The sequence below is a fragment of the Centroberyx affinis genome, unplaced genomic scaffold (assembly GCF_046629955.1).
Source record: "Centroberyx affinis isolate AG114_WGS23_722 - 3 ecotype Tasmania unplaced genomic scaffold, CSIRO-AGI_Caff_v1 ptg005668l_1, whole genome shotgun sequence".
Classification (NCBI taxonomy): Eukaryota; Metazoa; Chordata; class Actinopteri; order Beryciformes; family Berycidae; genus Centroberyx; species Centroberyx affinis.
Window position 1 is genome coordinate 6,016 of NW_027282858.1, and position 14,086 is coordinate 20,101.

The window sequence follows — 14,086 nt, forward strand, 5'->3', positions numbered from 1 at the left end:
GGGAGTGTATCTTACCATGATGCCAGGAGAGAATCAATCCAAAATCGTTCGAATCGCAGCGGACGCGACAGTTGGAAGCTGTCAAAACTGCTCTGTTTTGCACCAAGTGAGTTCACCTTTCTTCAGTCGAGTCAGTTATGTCTTGTTTACGTTAACGTTACCTCTGAATCTTAAACACAGGCTGTCTCTGCATTTTCCATTACTTCATTGAATTCTGTAACGGTAACAGTTACCCGGTTTACTGTAAACTGGAGGGAGGCGGTAAGAAGAGGCGGTGACGCGCCTGTTCTGTTTTTATCTTGCCTGCTAACCTGGACCTGTTTAGTTATTAATGTTCCTGACTATTATGTTTCTTCTCTCTTCTTCGTCTCTTATTGCAGAACCTTAACGAATATGTGGGGTCCTTTCTGGCACTAAAACGGAAAATTGCGGATTCTGAGTAAGTATTAGCCAATAACGTCCGTGTTAGCTAACTAGCTACGTTACCATAGCATTCTGTGTTCTTCAACTGTCAATTCCTCTTGTGTCTGAAGGAGACTTCTGGTTGGTGGCATGATAAGAGTAAAGGTGCTAACGTTATATAAAGTGATGTTAACGTTAAATAAATGCAACAAAATTAACAAAATTCCACTGTAAGCCAATGTAAGATAGCTAAAATTGGAGTTATGAGATCTATCCCTCCACTTGTAGTTAAGTCTACCTTTTGCACCAGCTGCAGGTGGGAAAGCGCTTTGCAGTTGAGGCAAGAATACAGGAACAACAGAGATGAAATGAAATAACGTTAAATGCATGAAGTAATTTCTCCTAGAGTCTGAAAAGAATAGAAACTTACCTAATTTTAACAAATTAATTGGGGAGGATATTCTTGGGCTTGTTTATCATAATTCACAAACAACAAAAATGAATCTTGGTAGCCTGTTTCTTATTAATTGCCAAGATTCTGATGAATTTGAAAAGTTGGCCAAATGTAACAATCTCATATTTATCATAATTGAGTTGAAGTTTCTCTTCTCTTTGAGCATGTAGCCATACTTCTGTCATGTGGTCTGAATGTATGAACCCAGTACCATCCTGTCTGAATCAGTGTGTGTGCTGGAAGATAATTTAATAATGATGCTCATAATATGCTTTTCCTCCCCCCTTTCCTAGCCACTTGCTGAGTGAATATCAAGAGAAGTGCAATGATATCCTTTTTGATATAACATGATTTGTCTGTACATATTCCCTTGGTCCAACCGACTGGTAGTAAACAAACATAATTATGTTGCAGTTTTTGTTTGCTTTGTGAAGTTGTCTGTAAGTGTATTCCTTGACAGTTCATTACAGCTTCAAAGATCACAAAGGTACATACAACCTACATTTTAAAGATGAATGTTTTGCCTTGACATTTTGATACTTACACCACTGAGGGAACATACTCTAATCATGTTTGTGGATTTGAAATGCTGGGAAACATTGGTTTAACAAAGGAAATTGACTCTGGCTTTTGAGGGATGAGTGATTATAGTATTTAGTTTTCAGAACCTCTATAAATATTGTCCTATGTGGATACCTTGATAAACAGCCTGAGCATGAATGTAAATAGAAGGTAGTTGATTTATTATTCTGTTGCTCTGCATAACTTGTGCTGAAATCTATAGTACACACATTCTGGCATTTTGTTTAGAATTGTTTGCTGTTCTGGAAAGTCCAGTGTACAGAAACTATAAAAAATATAAAAATCGCAATCAGTCATTGGGCTGAAATCTAATCTAATTATGTTGCTGTTATTGGTGCATTATCAGTGAAACAAATACCAGTATAGACAGACTGTGTCTGTGAAAGCTCAGTATTGGACAATAATATTAGTGCACTGATACCGGTCAGGCCCTGGTTACTTTATGGCAACTATCTTCAGTAAGGCAGCAGAGCACACAGATCATCATGATGTTTCTCTATGTTAGATACAACTGGCTTAACACATTCCTGTTTCCAACTTGTTTTATGCAGTGAAACGATCAGGCTCCAAGGACAACTGGAAGAGCTGCAGGTCAAATTAGTTACTCTGGAGAAACAGAATGCAGATTATGAATCGGTGCGAGCAGAACTGGAAGAAACAAAGGTATGCACTATATCTGTGGACACCTTTTTTAAAAGGGGTTTCTTAATGGTGATCATAATGTATTTGTATGTCTCTAAACATTAGGACTACACTTCTTTTTACAAAACTGCAACACAAAGTCCCACCCATCTATAAATGAATTTCCCTAGATTTTACCCAATATTTCCAGCTATTTTTTTTTTTTTTTTTGCATTTTTCATAACCCTACTGTGTTCATTTTTTATAGTGCACTCTGAAGTCCTATGGACAGATGTCTGAAGAGATGGACAAGCTGAAGGAGGAGAACAACAAAACAATGGCACAGTAAGAGAAGACACCCATCCTAATTAGACCATACCCGTACACTGAATTATGTCTTTTGTGGAATGTTAATTATTCTGCTTCTTATCCTTAGGAATAAGAAACTTGAGGACCAGCTAAAAGATGTGGAAGGTATTTGGCATTCACTATTGTAACTTGCTCCAACTTATGATTGCACAATTTATACACACCATTTATAGAGCAAGATTGTGTGAAATTTGCCTCTGATTTTTTGTTAAATTGTCTTTCAAATGCATAGAAGTGACAGAAAAGCAGACCCTTGAAAATGCACACCTGAAGAGGGAGAAGGCCTCACTTGAAAATGACTTGCTGAAAACACAGGTATGCAAAAAAAAAAAAAAAACAGTGCCCATCCTAACAACCTTGAATCAATTGAGCAGATCAAGTTTTGCTTGAAAAGTTTTAAATTATCTAACGCAATGTTTTGTAATGCTGAAATGGCGTAGTTTAGAACTCAGTGAATCATATTTCGATTTTTTTTTCAGGGTTCATCTGCTAAGAGATTTCCTTCTTTTTTAGTTCTATATGGAGGTTGTTGCAGTCATATAACTGGCCAGAGATATTAGGCCAATACTCTTGTTCTCGTGAGCTTTATGTTATTCTGTTTAGATGTAGCTCAGGAAACTACATAATCTCTGTAACTTTGTGTTTTCACCTCTCCAGGCATCTTTGAAGACATCTCAGGCACTAGCAAATCAAGTTGAACAATTGAGAGCGGAGAATGCCAAGACAAAAAGCATGTAAGAATTATAATACACTATGTTATGGATGTGATTTCTGTTCTTTTGACACACTATACTTATCCATTTATGGTTTTCACACCTGTCTCCCACTAGGTCCTGCATTTTTGTGTTATTTTGATCGCATCACTGAGCTATAATGTCCAGTCCTGTCCGGGGCTTGTGTCTGCTGCATTGTTTATCTCTTTTTGTTTGTGAGAAAGGAGCAATTAAACCATTTAAAACATAAATTATGCTAAACGTTTGCATGTTATTTCCACCAACAGAAAGAGCAACCTTGAAAATCAACTTAGACTGCTTGAAGGTTAGTACTGAAAATTTGAACTTACACAACACAAAAAATATATTTTATGTGCATAATGTCTTTGATGTGTGTCTTTATGGTGAACTAATTTTATGGCTCCACTGTTTCCTCTGTTTCAGAATCAGTTCACAATCAGAGTCAGCAAATATCTCAACTGACGAGAGAGAAGATCCTGCTAGGGAGAAACATTGATGATCTTCAGGTGCAGTGATGACCTCTATGTCCCTTTACCATTAGATGCAACACTCTGTCAGTGGGGGAAAAAATGTCCAAGCTTTAATAGTTCATCATATTAAAAACATGTCATTTCAGTCCAAAGGGACCTTTTTTTCCACTGTCAAAATTTGCTAGAATATACATTTTCTGCCTTCAAACTGAATAGTTTGTTTTTGACTGAAAGGCATATTACATTTTCATTTTTGGTCTTTTAGCCACTTGGGGAAATTGTTTATTTACTGGCACCTCAATTGACCAAGAAAGGGCTTGTTTGGCAATCCCGATGGAAGCCTTGCCCAGTGGGCAAAGTGATTGTCAATCCAGCAGGTTTTTATGTGTGTACATCACAAGTACCCGGTGAGTACTGGTACTCACCGGGTACTTGAATAGATCTGAATTGAAAATGGTTTTTGTTTTTGTTTTTGTTTAATTTAATTTAATATTTTTTTCCCTCTGGCAGGTGAGACTGATGAGATTGGAGAGAGAAAGGAGTAAAGGTAAGAAAATTTGTTTCTTTTCTTTCTTTCTTTTTCGCTGTGGTTGGATCTAAACCTTGTTTCTTCAATGTCAGCTTTTCAGGATACAAGAAAAATAGCCTAATTTTCCAACTGACCACGCTTTTTTGAGAATTTATCATGGTTTTTGAATGGGTTTCAAGGACCCTAGTTTGATTAAACTTGCTGTACTCACTGAAATTGCAGTCACAAGGTTTTTTCCATTAACAGCAGCATTTTATTCTCACTTGTGTTGAGTTGCAAACAATATCAAAATGTTTATTATGATTTTATTTTTGGACAGAATTCATGAGCACATCAACTCAAGCAAGTGTACCTGAGGAGCCTAAAGTGGACAAGGGTATGCAGTTGGCTTCACTTATATTATTGCTTTGTATGATGTATTACATTAACTGGATGAACTATTCACATACACTACATTTAACCATAAAGCAGATTGTTCTAGTTTTTATGTTTCATTGTGTGGATGTTTGTGTGTGTTCCACAGAAAAGTTCAGGATACTGCTGGAGAATCTGTGGGAATGTGTGGAACCTCAGCAGCGGCAGTCAGCAAACACGTTGCACTTTCCTGGTGAGGCATCGTTATTAGGGGCTGGGCAGCTCTTCTGCTGGTCCCTCTTGTATATCTGTGTTGTTATTATTATTATTATTATTGTCCCAGCACGTAGTGCTGGGAACCCTATTGTTTTTGTTCGGATTATTATTATTCCGCTTCTTCTTCTTCTGCCCTAAAAGTATCTGGATCTCAGAAACCGTAAGAGCTACAGCGACCAAACTTGTCAGATACGTCGAAAGTCTCAGCCGCTACTCAGGCAACGAAACCCAAGTCAATTGGCCTCATGGTGGCGCTATAACAAGCAACTTTATGTTTTGGCCTATAACGTCTGAACCGTATGAGCCACAATCAAAATGGCCCATAAGGTTTCCCGCCATGTTGAATTTTGTCCAAAACAGTTTTTTTCGCTTCTTCTCCTACATATTTTGTCCAATCTTCACCAATTTTCTCTCACAGCATGTCTGGACTGTCCTGCACAAAAGTTATCGAGCAGTTTTTTGATAGTCCATACCGTTTTGCTACAACTGGCTTTCAAATTTTGTAGGCAAGGCAATATACAAATATACTAATATACAAAAATGGCCATAAGTCAGGAAGTTGTTGGCCTACCTTAAACAAATTTGGTACATATGTGCACAGATCAACTCTACTGCTACTGAGGTAGCATGCAACATTTGGTGGTATTGTAACCATAGTAGACCATAGTAAAAATACTCTAAGGCTCTAAATAGCCTATAGATTGGACAGTCTCATTACTTGGCCCCATTTCTTTGTGCTCCCTCCATTGCCCCCCTGTGGACTCAGTAGCCTAATGGTTAATGGATAGGTCTACCATGCCAAAGATCACAGGTTCAAATCCTGTGGGTAATGCTGTCTCCTCACACCACTAAGCTTGTGATAACTAAGCGTAATGTCTTAAGTTTCTAATTTTTGGACAAATGACCATATGAAAAGATTGACTTGACAGAAGTCACGGGCCAGCACAAAAGCCGGTGTTAGACTGCATGTCCGCACTTCACAACATGTCAGTTTTTGAGTGTGTCTGTCTACCTTCTGTAATGTTTTGTCTATCTGTCTGTCTTATCAAATTGTGCTTGGACCCCTCAATCGCCGCTTGCGGCTATATTTATTATTATTATTACCAAAACTGCCTTCCCATGCATGAAAATGCACAAAGACTTTGCACACATATCCAGGGCCAATTGTCCTCATAGTGGTTCTACAGCAATCAATATAATTTAAAAACTTCAAAGATCTGCAAGAAATCAGTGGTACATCCTACAGAGCTCTACTATTCTCAATACATCCATCAATATGTGAAGAATCATTGATTCACTGTAACTTATAGTCAGTTATGAAGTCAAGGACTCTCTGAAAACTGTAGAAGTAATTCAAGCTAAGTCTTCACACATTTTATGTTCACCTGACATCAAACTTGCTATAAATTATCTTCAGACCTTCACCAATAAACAATCCAGTGGTTTTTTTTTGTATTTTTTATTTTATCTCAAAAATTGAGTCCACAGTATAAGTCTGACTGTAAGACCCCCTTTACATCTGCCATTAATATACATCTTGAATGATCAGATTGTAATTGGATAGCGCTTAACCACATATGCACCCAAGTCGCATTGAGGACAGATTGTAATCTGATCACCCACTACCTCCAGAGGTGGTCTAGTATGAAACGACCACTAGTCCACCCACTTCTCAGCTGACTCAATGAATTCATGACACAATCTCGTGCACCAGTGCTGGCTGTAATTTGGGCAAATATGTGACTTCTGATATTCTTTCGCCATCTTTGATATTCTTCTTTTTACTTCTTTCTCATAACTCTTCTTTTTCTTATTACAGTATCAGGCCGGCCCTCTTCATTACTTTTTTCAGTTTAAGTTCTCAATTTGTAACTGTTATAATGGTAGATATATTGTAAAACGTGTCATCTCTATCCTGATGTGAACCCATATCTCTTAACCAGCCCCTGAAAACTTAAGAGGATCAAGTCAAATGTTGCTGTTTTCAATCCCCTCATTAAGTGTTGTGCAGGATGAGGAAACTGCATACAAAGTCATCAGTAAACATTTGTAATCCAGCATTCCACTGTTCTGTTTCTTGTGATTTCAGAGGTCAGTTCCAAGCAGGTGTTTGCCTCTCCTCCAGAAAACAGACTGCACTCTCAGCTGGGTAAATGTGACTGGTCCCAGTCTGCTTCTCACAGAGTCCGTGAATCCCAATATTTCCCCATACAGTCAAAAGCCACTTGTTCACCATCAAGGCCTACTCCATGTGTGCTGCAAGCCATCAAGCGCCAAACATCTCCGCAGTGCAAAGGTGGCAAGAAACAAACGGATACTGCAAACAAAGGCAAGCGAAGGTCTAAGGAACACATAATGGAGGACTCATCTACTGACTTGGACAGTCACGGAATTTCTATTGAAGAGATACTGGAATTGTTTAAGCCGCTGCTTCCCTGCATATCCCCAGTGCCTGACTTGGTGAGAATTAAGTTATATTTAGTGTGAATTCTTTGAATATCAGTTCTTGCTGATTGATAGGCAGTTTGCCCTGCTTATAATGCTAAGCCAGTACAACTTACTGCTATTAATCCTTTTATTATATTGCACCAATTCTTGCACCAATTCTTAGAAAAATCCACAGAAATAAATGAACAAGTAATTTACAGAAAAGTCACAGCAGATAGAATCTATGATCACCTCTCAAAATGTGTGTATTATGTCTTTTTTTTCTTCTTTTTTTCAGGACAGAGAGGTGGACTCTCTTGAGACAGAGGATGGAGAGAAGGAAAACTGTCCTCAGCCCACTAATGACTCCCTTCCTCTTCAGCAAGAGCACTCCTTACTCATCACAACACCTGAGTCAAGCCATCATCCGAAATCTTCTAGACTACCGACAGAGCAAACTATGGACTCGCCAGTGGTCGCAACACAGAAGATTGAACACATTTTCAATGAAAATAATTGCAAGCACTTTGGGCAACATGAGTTGAATGACATTACTAAAACAGAGGGAAAAAGAGATGGTGCAGACAATGCAGAGATAGAAAATCAAGAAGTCATGCAAACTGACCAGTGGCCTAAAACTATGCAATTAGCATCGTCATCATCGTCATCTTCCACATCAGACATAACAGTTTTGGTTGAGATAGCCTCACTAACTGCTGAAAGTGAAGAGCCACCCTCCAATGTAAAACCCAACAGTAGTCTGCTTGTGGACACTGGCATCTCAACAACTCCACTTTGTCACACTGGAGATACTGGAGGAGTATCAGAGGAGCAGACTCAAGGAGAGGCAGGGGGAGATGAATCAGCGGGTATTGCAAAGATGGATACAGTAGCAAGTACTTGTGATGTCACTGGTGCCGAAGTACCACTACTACCAGTAGAACCAATAGAAGGAAGTAATGACGCTGTAGTCTCTGAAGCAGTATCAGATACACAGCCAATTACTTCCACAACATGCCTTGGCGTTCTGCAAGGCAGCGAGGTTACAAATGATGCAGAAAAGGGGAAAACTAGTCAAGATCCAAGTGGTTTGGGACTGGGCAATCAAGACGCAATGGAGGTGGATTTTCAGTCCCAGGAGACTAATGTTATAGGGTCTCTTAGCGAGGACACAGAGGTGCCTGAAGATCAGCCCTGTTTGTCTGAGGTATCGGTGAGCAACGGCATCAGCGGTGTCTCCGATAAAAAACCTGAAGAGAGAAATGAAAATGATGCCTCAGTGAAACTTCCTGGGGAGGCAAATGGGGATGAAGCACATGAAGCCGAAACGGTTGAGGAACCAGCTTCTCCCATAGAGTCAAATGCTGGTACAGCATCTGGAAGGCTTTCACCTCAGAAGTCCGCACTATTCAAGATGGCAGATGCAGAAGAGCACCTCACTCACCAGGAATCTGGTAATGCAAATGATGAAGCTCCTTCCACAAAGGAGGTTCCCACGGAGACGTTGGACAGTACAGTCAAAGCCGAGCATAATGGGCTTTCTGACTCCCAAGAGACAATACAGACTGTTGGCTGTGAATCAATGAAGAACAGTACGCATTCTTTGTGCAGGCAGTTGAGTCCTTCGTGTCTGTTACCCACTGTCAAACTGCAACCTTTGAAACCTCACACACAGCCAGAAAGAGGGAATGATGTTTTGTCTGTGACTAAGAGTGAACACCTCACAACCAACACAATAACTGTAGAGCCTGTGCCCAAGTCAGTGGAGGAAGATGTCGTAGAAAAAGCTGTTCTCATAGACTTGCCTAAGGACAGAATAGACTCAGATGACAAGAAAGTGGGCAAATATATTTTTAGCCCGACTGTTAGCCAGACTACCTCACTGAAGCAAAGCGCTGCTACCACAAGTGGACCAAATAAATCTGTAGATTCATGTGAAGTAGTTCTTGAAAGACTCAGCCCAGACATGACTGGAGAAAGGGCCTCCCTAACTAGCCCAACAGCAGGTACACCTGCACAAACTACAGCTCAACCAGAGTTCATAGGCCAAGTTCGCTCTGAAATGGGCCCTCCACTCCCTCCTCTGCTAACCCCTCTGAGCGCAACGCCTCCAAAGATGGTCAAACCAATCAACCCGAGGCAGGCTATTGGGAAACTCTCCTTTCCCTCGCCCAAGGATAGGCTGGCTTCTCCTACCACTCCAGTTCAGACCTACAGGACATGCAACAGTCAGCAGCAAAACTCCCCATCGCTCAACAGTCCACTTCCTCCGGACGGAGTCCCCTCATCGCCGCTTCAGTTCGGCTCTGCCACTCCAAAGCATGCTGTGCCAGTTCCAGGTCGCCTGCCCTTGTCTGCTTTTAATTCCTCCTCTTCCTCATCCTCCAGCCCATCTCAGGAAAACTCCATGAGGATCCTTGACACCATGTATCCAGAACTCTCCGCCCGTGCCCGAACTCTAAGCATTCTCAGAGGGAATGTCAGCCTCAGCATTTGTTCTTCAGAGAGTGGAACAACACCTACAACAACTGTCGGTCAGATGTCTGGCTTTAAAACCATCAACTCCTCTGCCACAGCTTTCACCAAGACAGAGCTGAGAGGAGAGAAGAGACCTGCCGTTAGTTTGCCCCAACCCAAAAACAACAAATGGCTCAGGCTAGAGAGCAGCTCCCGTGGTCTCATTCGCAAGGCATTGCCTTCCTCCACCCTAACCAGTCCAGATGAGACTATCTCAGCTCAGAATCTAACGTCCAAAGGGCTTAAAAAGACCTCTCCATCCATGGAAGGTGGAAAACCTGCAGAGCAAACTCTAATAGTTAACTCATTGGGAAAAATCGAAAAACAGTGCTTTGATCTATTGCCTGTGATCAAGAGCCATCTATATGTTGGGAACCTATCCATAAAGCCTATCCTCAGAGATGAGGAGAAGGAGGTCATCTCTGAGTTCTGTCAAAACAGCTGGGTAAGTATGATGTTTTATGCTTATATACGTTCTCTATAGTCAGGGGGCTGATTTGAAGGGAAATCCAGTTGTTTACAAAAGTAGTACAGTTCCTCTGCTTTTATTGTTGTGGTAATGCATAATGAGGTAGCTTATCAAATAAATACAGGCTCTGGAGGAGGAGGAGAAGGTGGTAATAGAGGAAGACATGGGTGAGCAGGGAGCAGATGCATGAAGCAGGACTGATATAATATAGCCTAGTGACTTTACACTGTTGTTGGGGGGAGCGGGCTGTGCACTGCAGCTGGGGGGAAAATCCTATATTGCATGAATGTAAGTGCATGTTGTACTTTTTCTCCCCAGGCCATAGCAGATGATTTGATGTTGGCCATCTTGAACAAGCTGAAGACAAAGAGAGGGGTGCTCAGTGGAGACCACCTGCAGGCCCTATGCAGGGTCTACACAGGGATCTGTCGACAGAGGAGAGACTGGGAGAAGGCTCACAACCTGGCCTACAACATTCTCAGAGAAGGTTAACAATGCATGTGTTATATGCCGTAAATATGACATCCAGGGCTTTTTCTGCCTGCCGGTTAAAGCCCCAGTCTGTGACAGAAAAGAAATGCTGTTGCCCTACTAATGCTGTTATGTTTCCAATTATTTGGCTGAAGTCATGTTTTTTTCACAGTGTTTCCTTGGCTTGTCATCCTGATTGGGGTCTAATAGTGTTATGTTTTGCCTTTTGCTTGTGTGGTTTTAGGATTTTTAGTCCCCTATTCTTATGTAAAACTCACCAGAGGGTGATGTTGCCACCGAAGCCTGTTTTCCTAAGCCGTTATCTTCAAATTCCATGTTGATTGGAACCCATAGTGCTTTGTTCAGTTAACTTTTTACTTTTAGTAGTAAATTGGAGCTGAAATGATCACTGATTGACCTTCCTAATGCCTGGGCGCCACTTTTTTTCTTTTTTTATTAATACTAGTATTCTAGGACTAATAGAATATTATCTCTTTCCTGCTCCAGATTTTCCAGATTCTGCCAAGCTGGTCCTGTTTATGGTGACAACATGGCCCAATGTCCTCTCACACAGTAGTCCTCTGTGCCAGGCCATACATGCTGTCACAAAACTGAAAGCACCAGAAGAAGTCCTCAGCTGCCTTTCAGCATACCTTGGCTGGGACAAGGTAATGTACACATTGGTAGGGATGGTAGGGACATTTCTAATGAAGTGACTGACTGACTCAAAGGGGCCTTCTCCAATTTTTTGCTGTTTTGTGTTGTTCTGCTCTTCCCTTCGATTTCATTGTCTTGGTCGATTGAGCACTGGTCAATATATACCCTGTATACCTGTCACATGAGTTTGAATTCCGTTCATGGTCTTTATCACGTCGTCCCCTCTCTTGCCCATCTTTCCTAACTAATTAAGCAGAAAGGACTCTTTAAAAAGACACATTTGTCTGCATCTCCTCAGAACCCTCCCTGTGACGTTGACCAGGTGATCTCCACAACGCTGTCAGAGGTCCGGGCCAGGTCGAGCCTGTCGTTCCAAAAACACGATCGGTACGGGGACGACCTGGACACTGAGGCTTGGGAGCAAGTCTTCGCACTGGACCTCCTTTGTACACACAAGAAGTGGAAGTGGACCTATGACAATGTATTGGGGTGAGCTTATTCTCCCAGTCACTCTCTCTTTCCTTCCCTCCTTCCTTCTACCATATTGGCTTCATGCTTCATTCGTTTGTTCCTTCCTTACTTCAAAGTAGCCCTCCTCCTAAACCATATTGGCTTGCTTTCCTCCTCACTTCCTTCCTTCACAATAGCCCTCCCCTAAAAATGCAGAAAATAAAAAAAACATATGAAACTTGATGAAACACAAGCAGCGTGTGCACCTGTGCTGATCGTCTGTGCTTTTACAGCAAAGATTTGTGGCCGCTGATGAACACCTGGGTGACGCAGCCCAGAGACCAACACACACCCGTCTCTGACGTGACCGTCGCCACCGTCCTCAGACTCATAGGTCAGTTGTTTTGCTTTTGTTTTTGTAGAAATGACATGGTGAGTAATTTCCACTACACAGGATCTGAGCTCTCTCATTATGGCATAATCTAAAACATTTTGTGCAAATAACCTAAACCATAACTTGAAAATGTCTGTCAACTATAAGTTAAGGTTTTCATACATTTTTCTGTTCTTTTTTTAAATAGGACGCCTTTGTCATCTGGGAATTAAGGAGAGGTGTGTTTCCTCTGTGAAAACTGTCGCCAACGTCATCAACACATTCTGTAGGCATGGACAGGCGGAAGGTATGAAATATGAATAAGCACACTGAATTCAGGATGATCCAGTTTTGTTGCAACCGATACACAGCCTCTAGTGTGTGTTGTTTTGCCGAATTTCTCCCTGCCATCCAATTCCATTGAGACAGAGGCTCATATTCCCTGCTCATATTCCCATCACCTCTTCCTCCATCCAGGCGTTCCATGGGAGGTCCAGCTAGCGGCTGTCTACTGCGTCTACGACTTGTCTCCCTGCAACCCCAAGCAAGCCCTGGAGGCCCTCGCAGGGTGGAGAGGGGACACGACTCGGAGCGTCCCCCCTGCCGTCACCAGCTGCATTAACCAGATAGCCTCTGTGTGCAGACAGGTCAGGAGCTGAGGGGGAAACGCACACAGACAAACCCGCCTCATTCTGTACCTACTCTGGTGACAGGTTGAACTGGGCAAGAACAATTGCACACAAACATGTTTTCAATTACATACTGTCTTCTTAATACAGGGTGTCTGCAGGTCCATAATAAGTCTTAAAACGTCTTAAATTGTCTAAATAATAAGCCTTCAGTGTCTTGACTATAGTTGAATATAGCCTTTAGGTCTTAAATACAGTTTCCTCTATTCTGATGCTGTTACTGTTTTCATGCCTCAGGGTATTTTTGTGGCAAAATTGGCCTTTTTATTCTGATCAACATTTAAAAGGTCTTCAAAAAATATAATTTAACTTGCTGCAACCTGTAGACACACTGTAATAAATGCATTGATGTGATTCTGCCTGTTTGCTTCTCTCAGGTAAAACTCTAAAATACTCTCCAAAAACACTCTCAAACATGTTCACGTTGGTTCTGATTTATTTGTGGTGCTACTGCTATTGTAAATTGTTCTTCATGTAAATCTTTGTAAATATGAGATGTCAATTTTTGTATCAATGAATGCCTTTGGTAAATATTTTGTATAGTTTAATAGTTCAGAAGTTATTTAATTTTTTCACATTAAAAGAAAAAACTTTTTTTTGTCATTTCTATCTTACTGTACATTCTGTATTTATTGTGAGCCAGCTCTTACATAAAATTATATAACTATTCTGATCTAAAACACTGGTCTTCCCTCAATAAAGATGTCCTCCTAAAGGGGTGGTGGTGGGTTGAACTCTTCTGAAATAAACCCTGGTGTTGCCTTAAAGAGGCACTCATGGATTGGTCATGGTCAGTGAATTCTGTGTTCAGATGCCTACTGCAGCTGCTGGACAATAGCATTTGCATAATATCCTGCCCAAGCCTTAGTCATAAACTAACTTTCAGTAAGATGAAGCAGGCAAACAATTGAATCCCTCTTTTGAAATGTTAATATCATATATTCATTTTTATTTATTGTTGGTGTACAATAAATCCCAGCAAGTAAAGTATACTAGACAGCTGTAGCATTGAGGATCACTGAGAAAGTTTCTGAAATTATGCCACACATTTATTTTTTTCTCCAGGGGAAGATTGTCCCAACTATCAACATAGGCTAGAACAAGGCCTGGCAACTTCAGACACTTCATTATGCAAAGCATCAATAGGGTAAAGAAATAAGTATTGCTTATTATTATTATAGCCTACTGTTAGGTATGACGAAGATGCATGAAGACATTGGCATAAGAGCAAGGTCTCCGACG

The 14,086-nt window shown here is 41.0% G+C and overlaps 1 protein-coding gene across 1 annotated transcript; it reads left to right on the plus strand.

The window, feature by feature from the left end:
* Positions 1–4: 4 nt before the first annotated feature.
* Positions 5–13,531, plus strand: ice1 (KIAA0947-like (H. sapiens)). Its single transcript, XM_071547101.1, has 22 exons — positions 5–106; positions 381–439; positions 1,150–1,184; positions 1,325–1,343; positions 1,990–2,101; positions 2,328–2,404; positions 2,496–2,533; positions 2,661–2,743; positions 3,086–3,162; positions 3,429–3,466; positions 3,586–3,668; positions 4,143–4,179; positions 4,481–4,537; positions 4,685–4,768; positions 6,881–7,251; positions 7,517–10,184; positions 10,530–10,691; positions 11,183–11,343; positions 11,631–11,821; positions 12,076–12,176; positions 12,364–12,462; positions 12,633–13,531. The coding sequence occupies exons 1-22, from the start codon at positions 17–19 to the stop codon at positions 12,812–12,814; spliced, it is 4,824 nt and encodes a 1,607-aa protein (XP_071403202.1). The 5' UTR covers positions 5–16; the 3' UTR covers positions 12,815–13,531.
* The last annotated feature ends 555 nt before the right edge of the window (positions 13,532–14,086 follow it).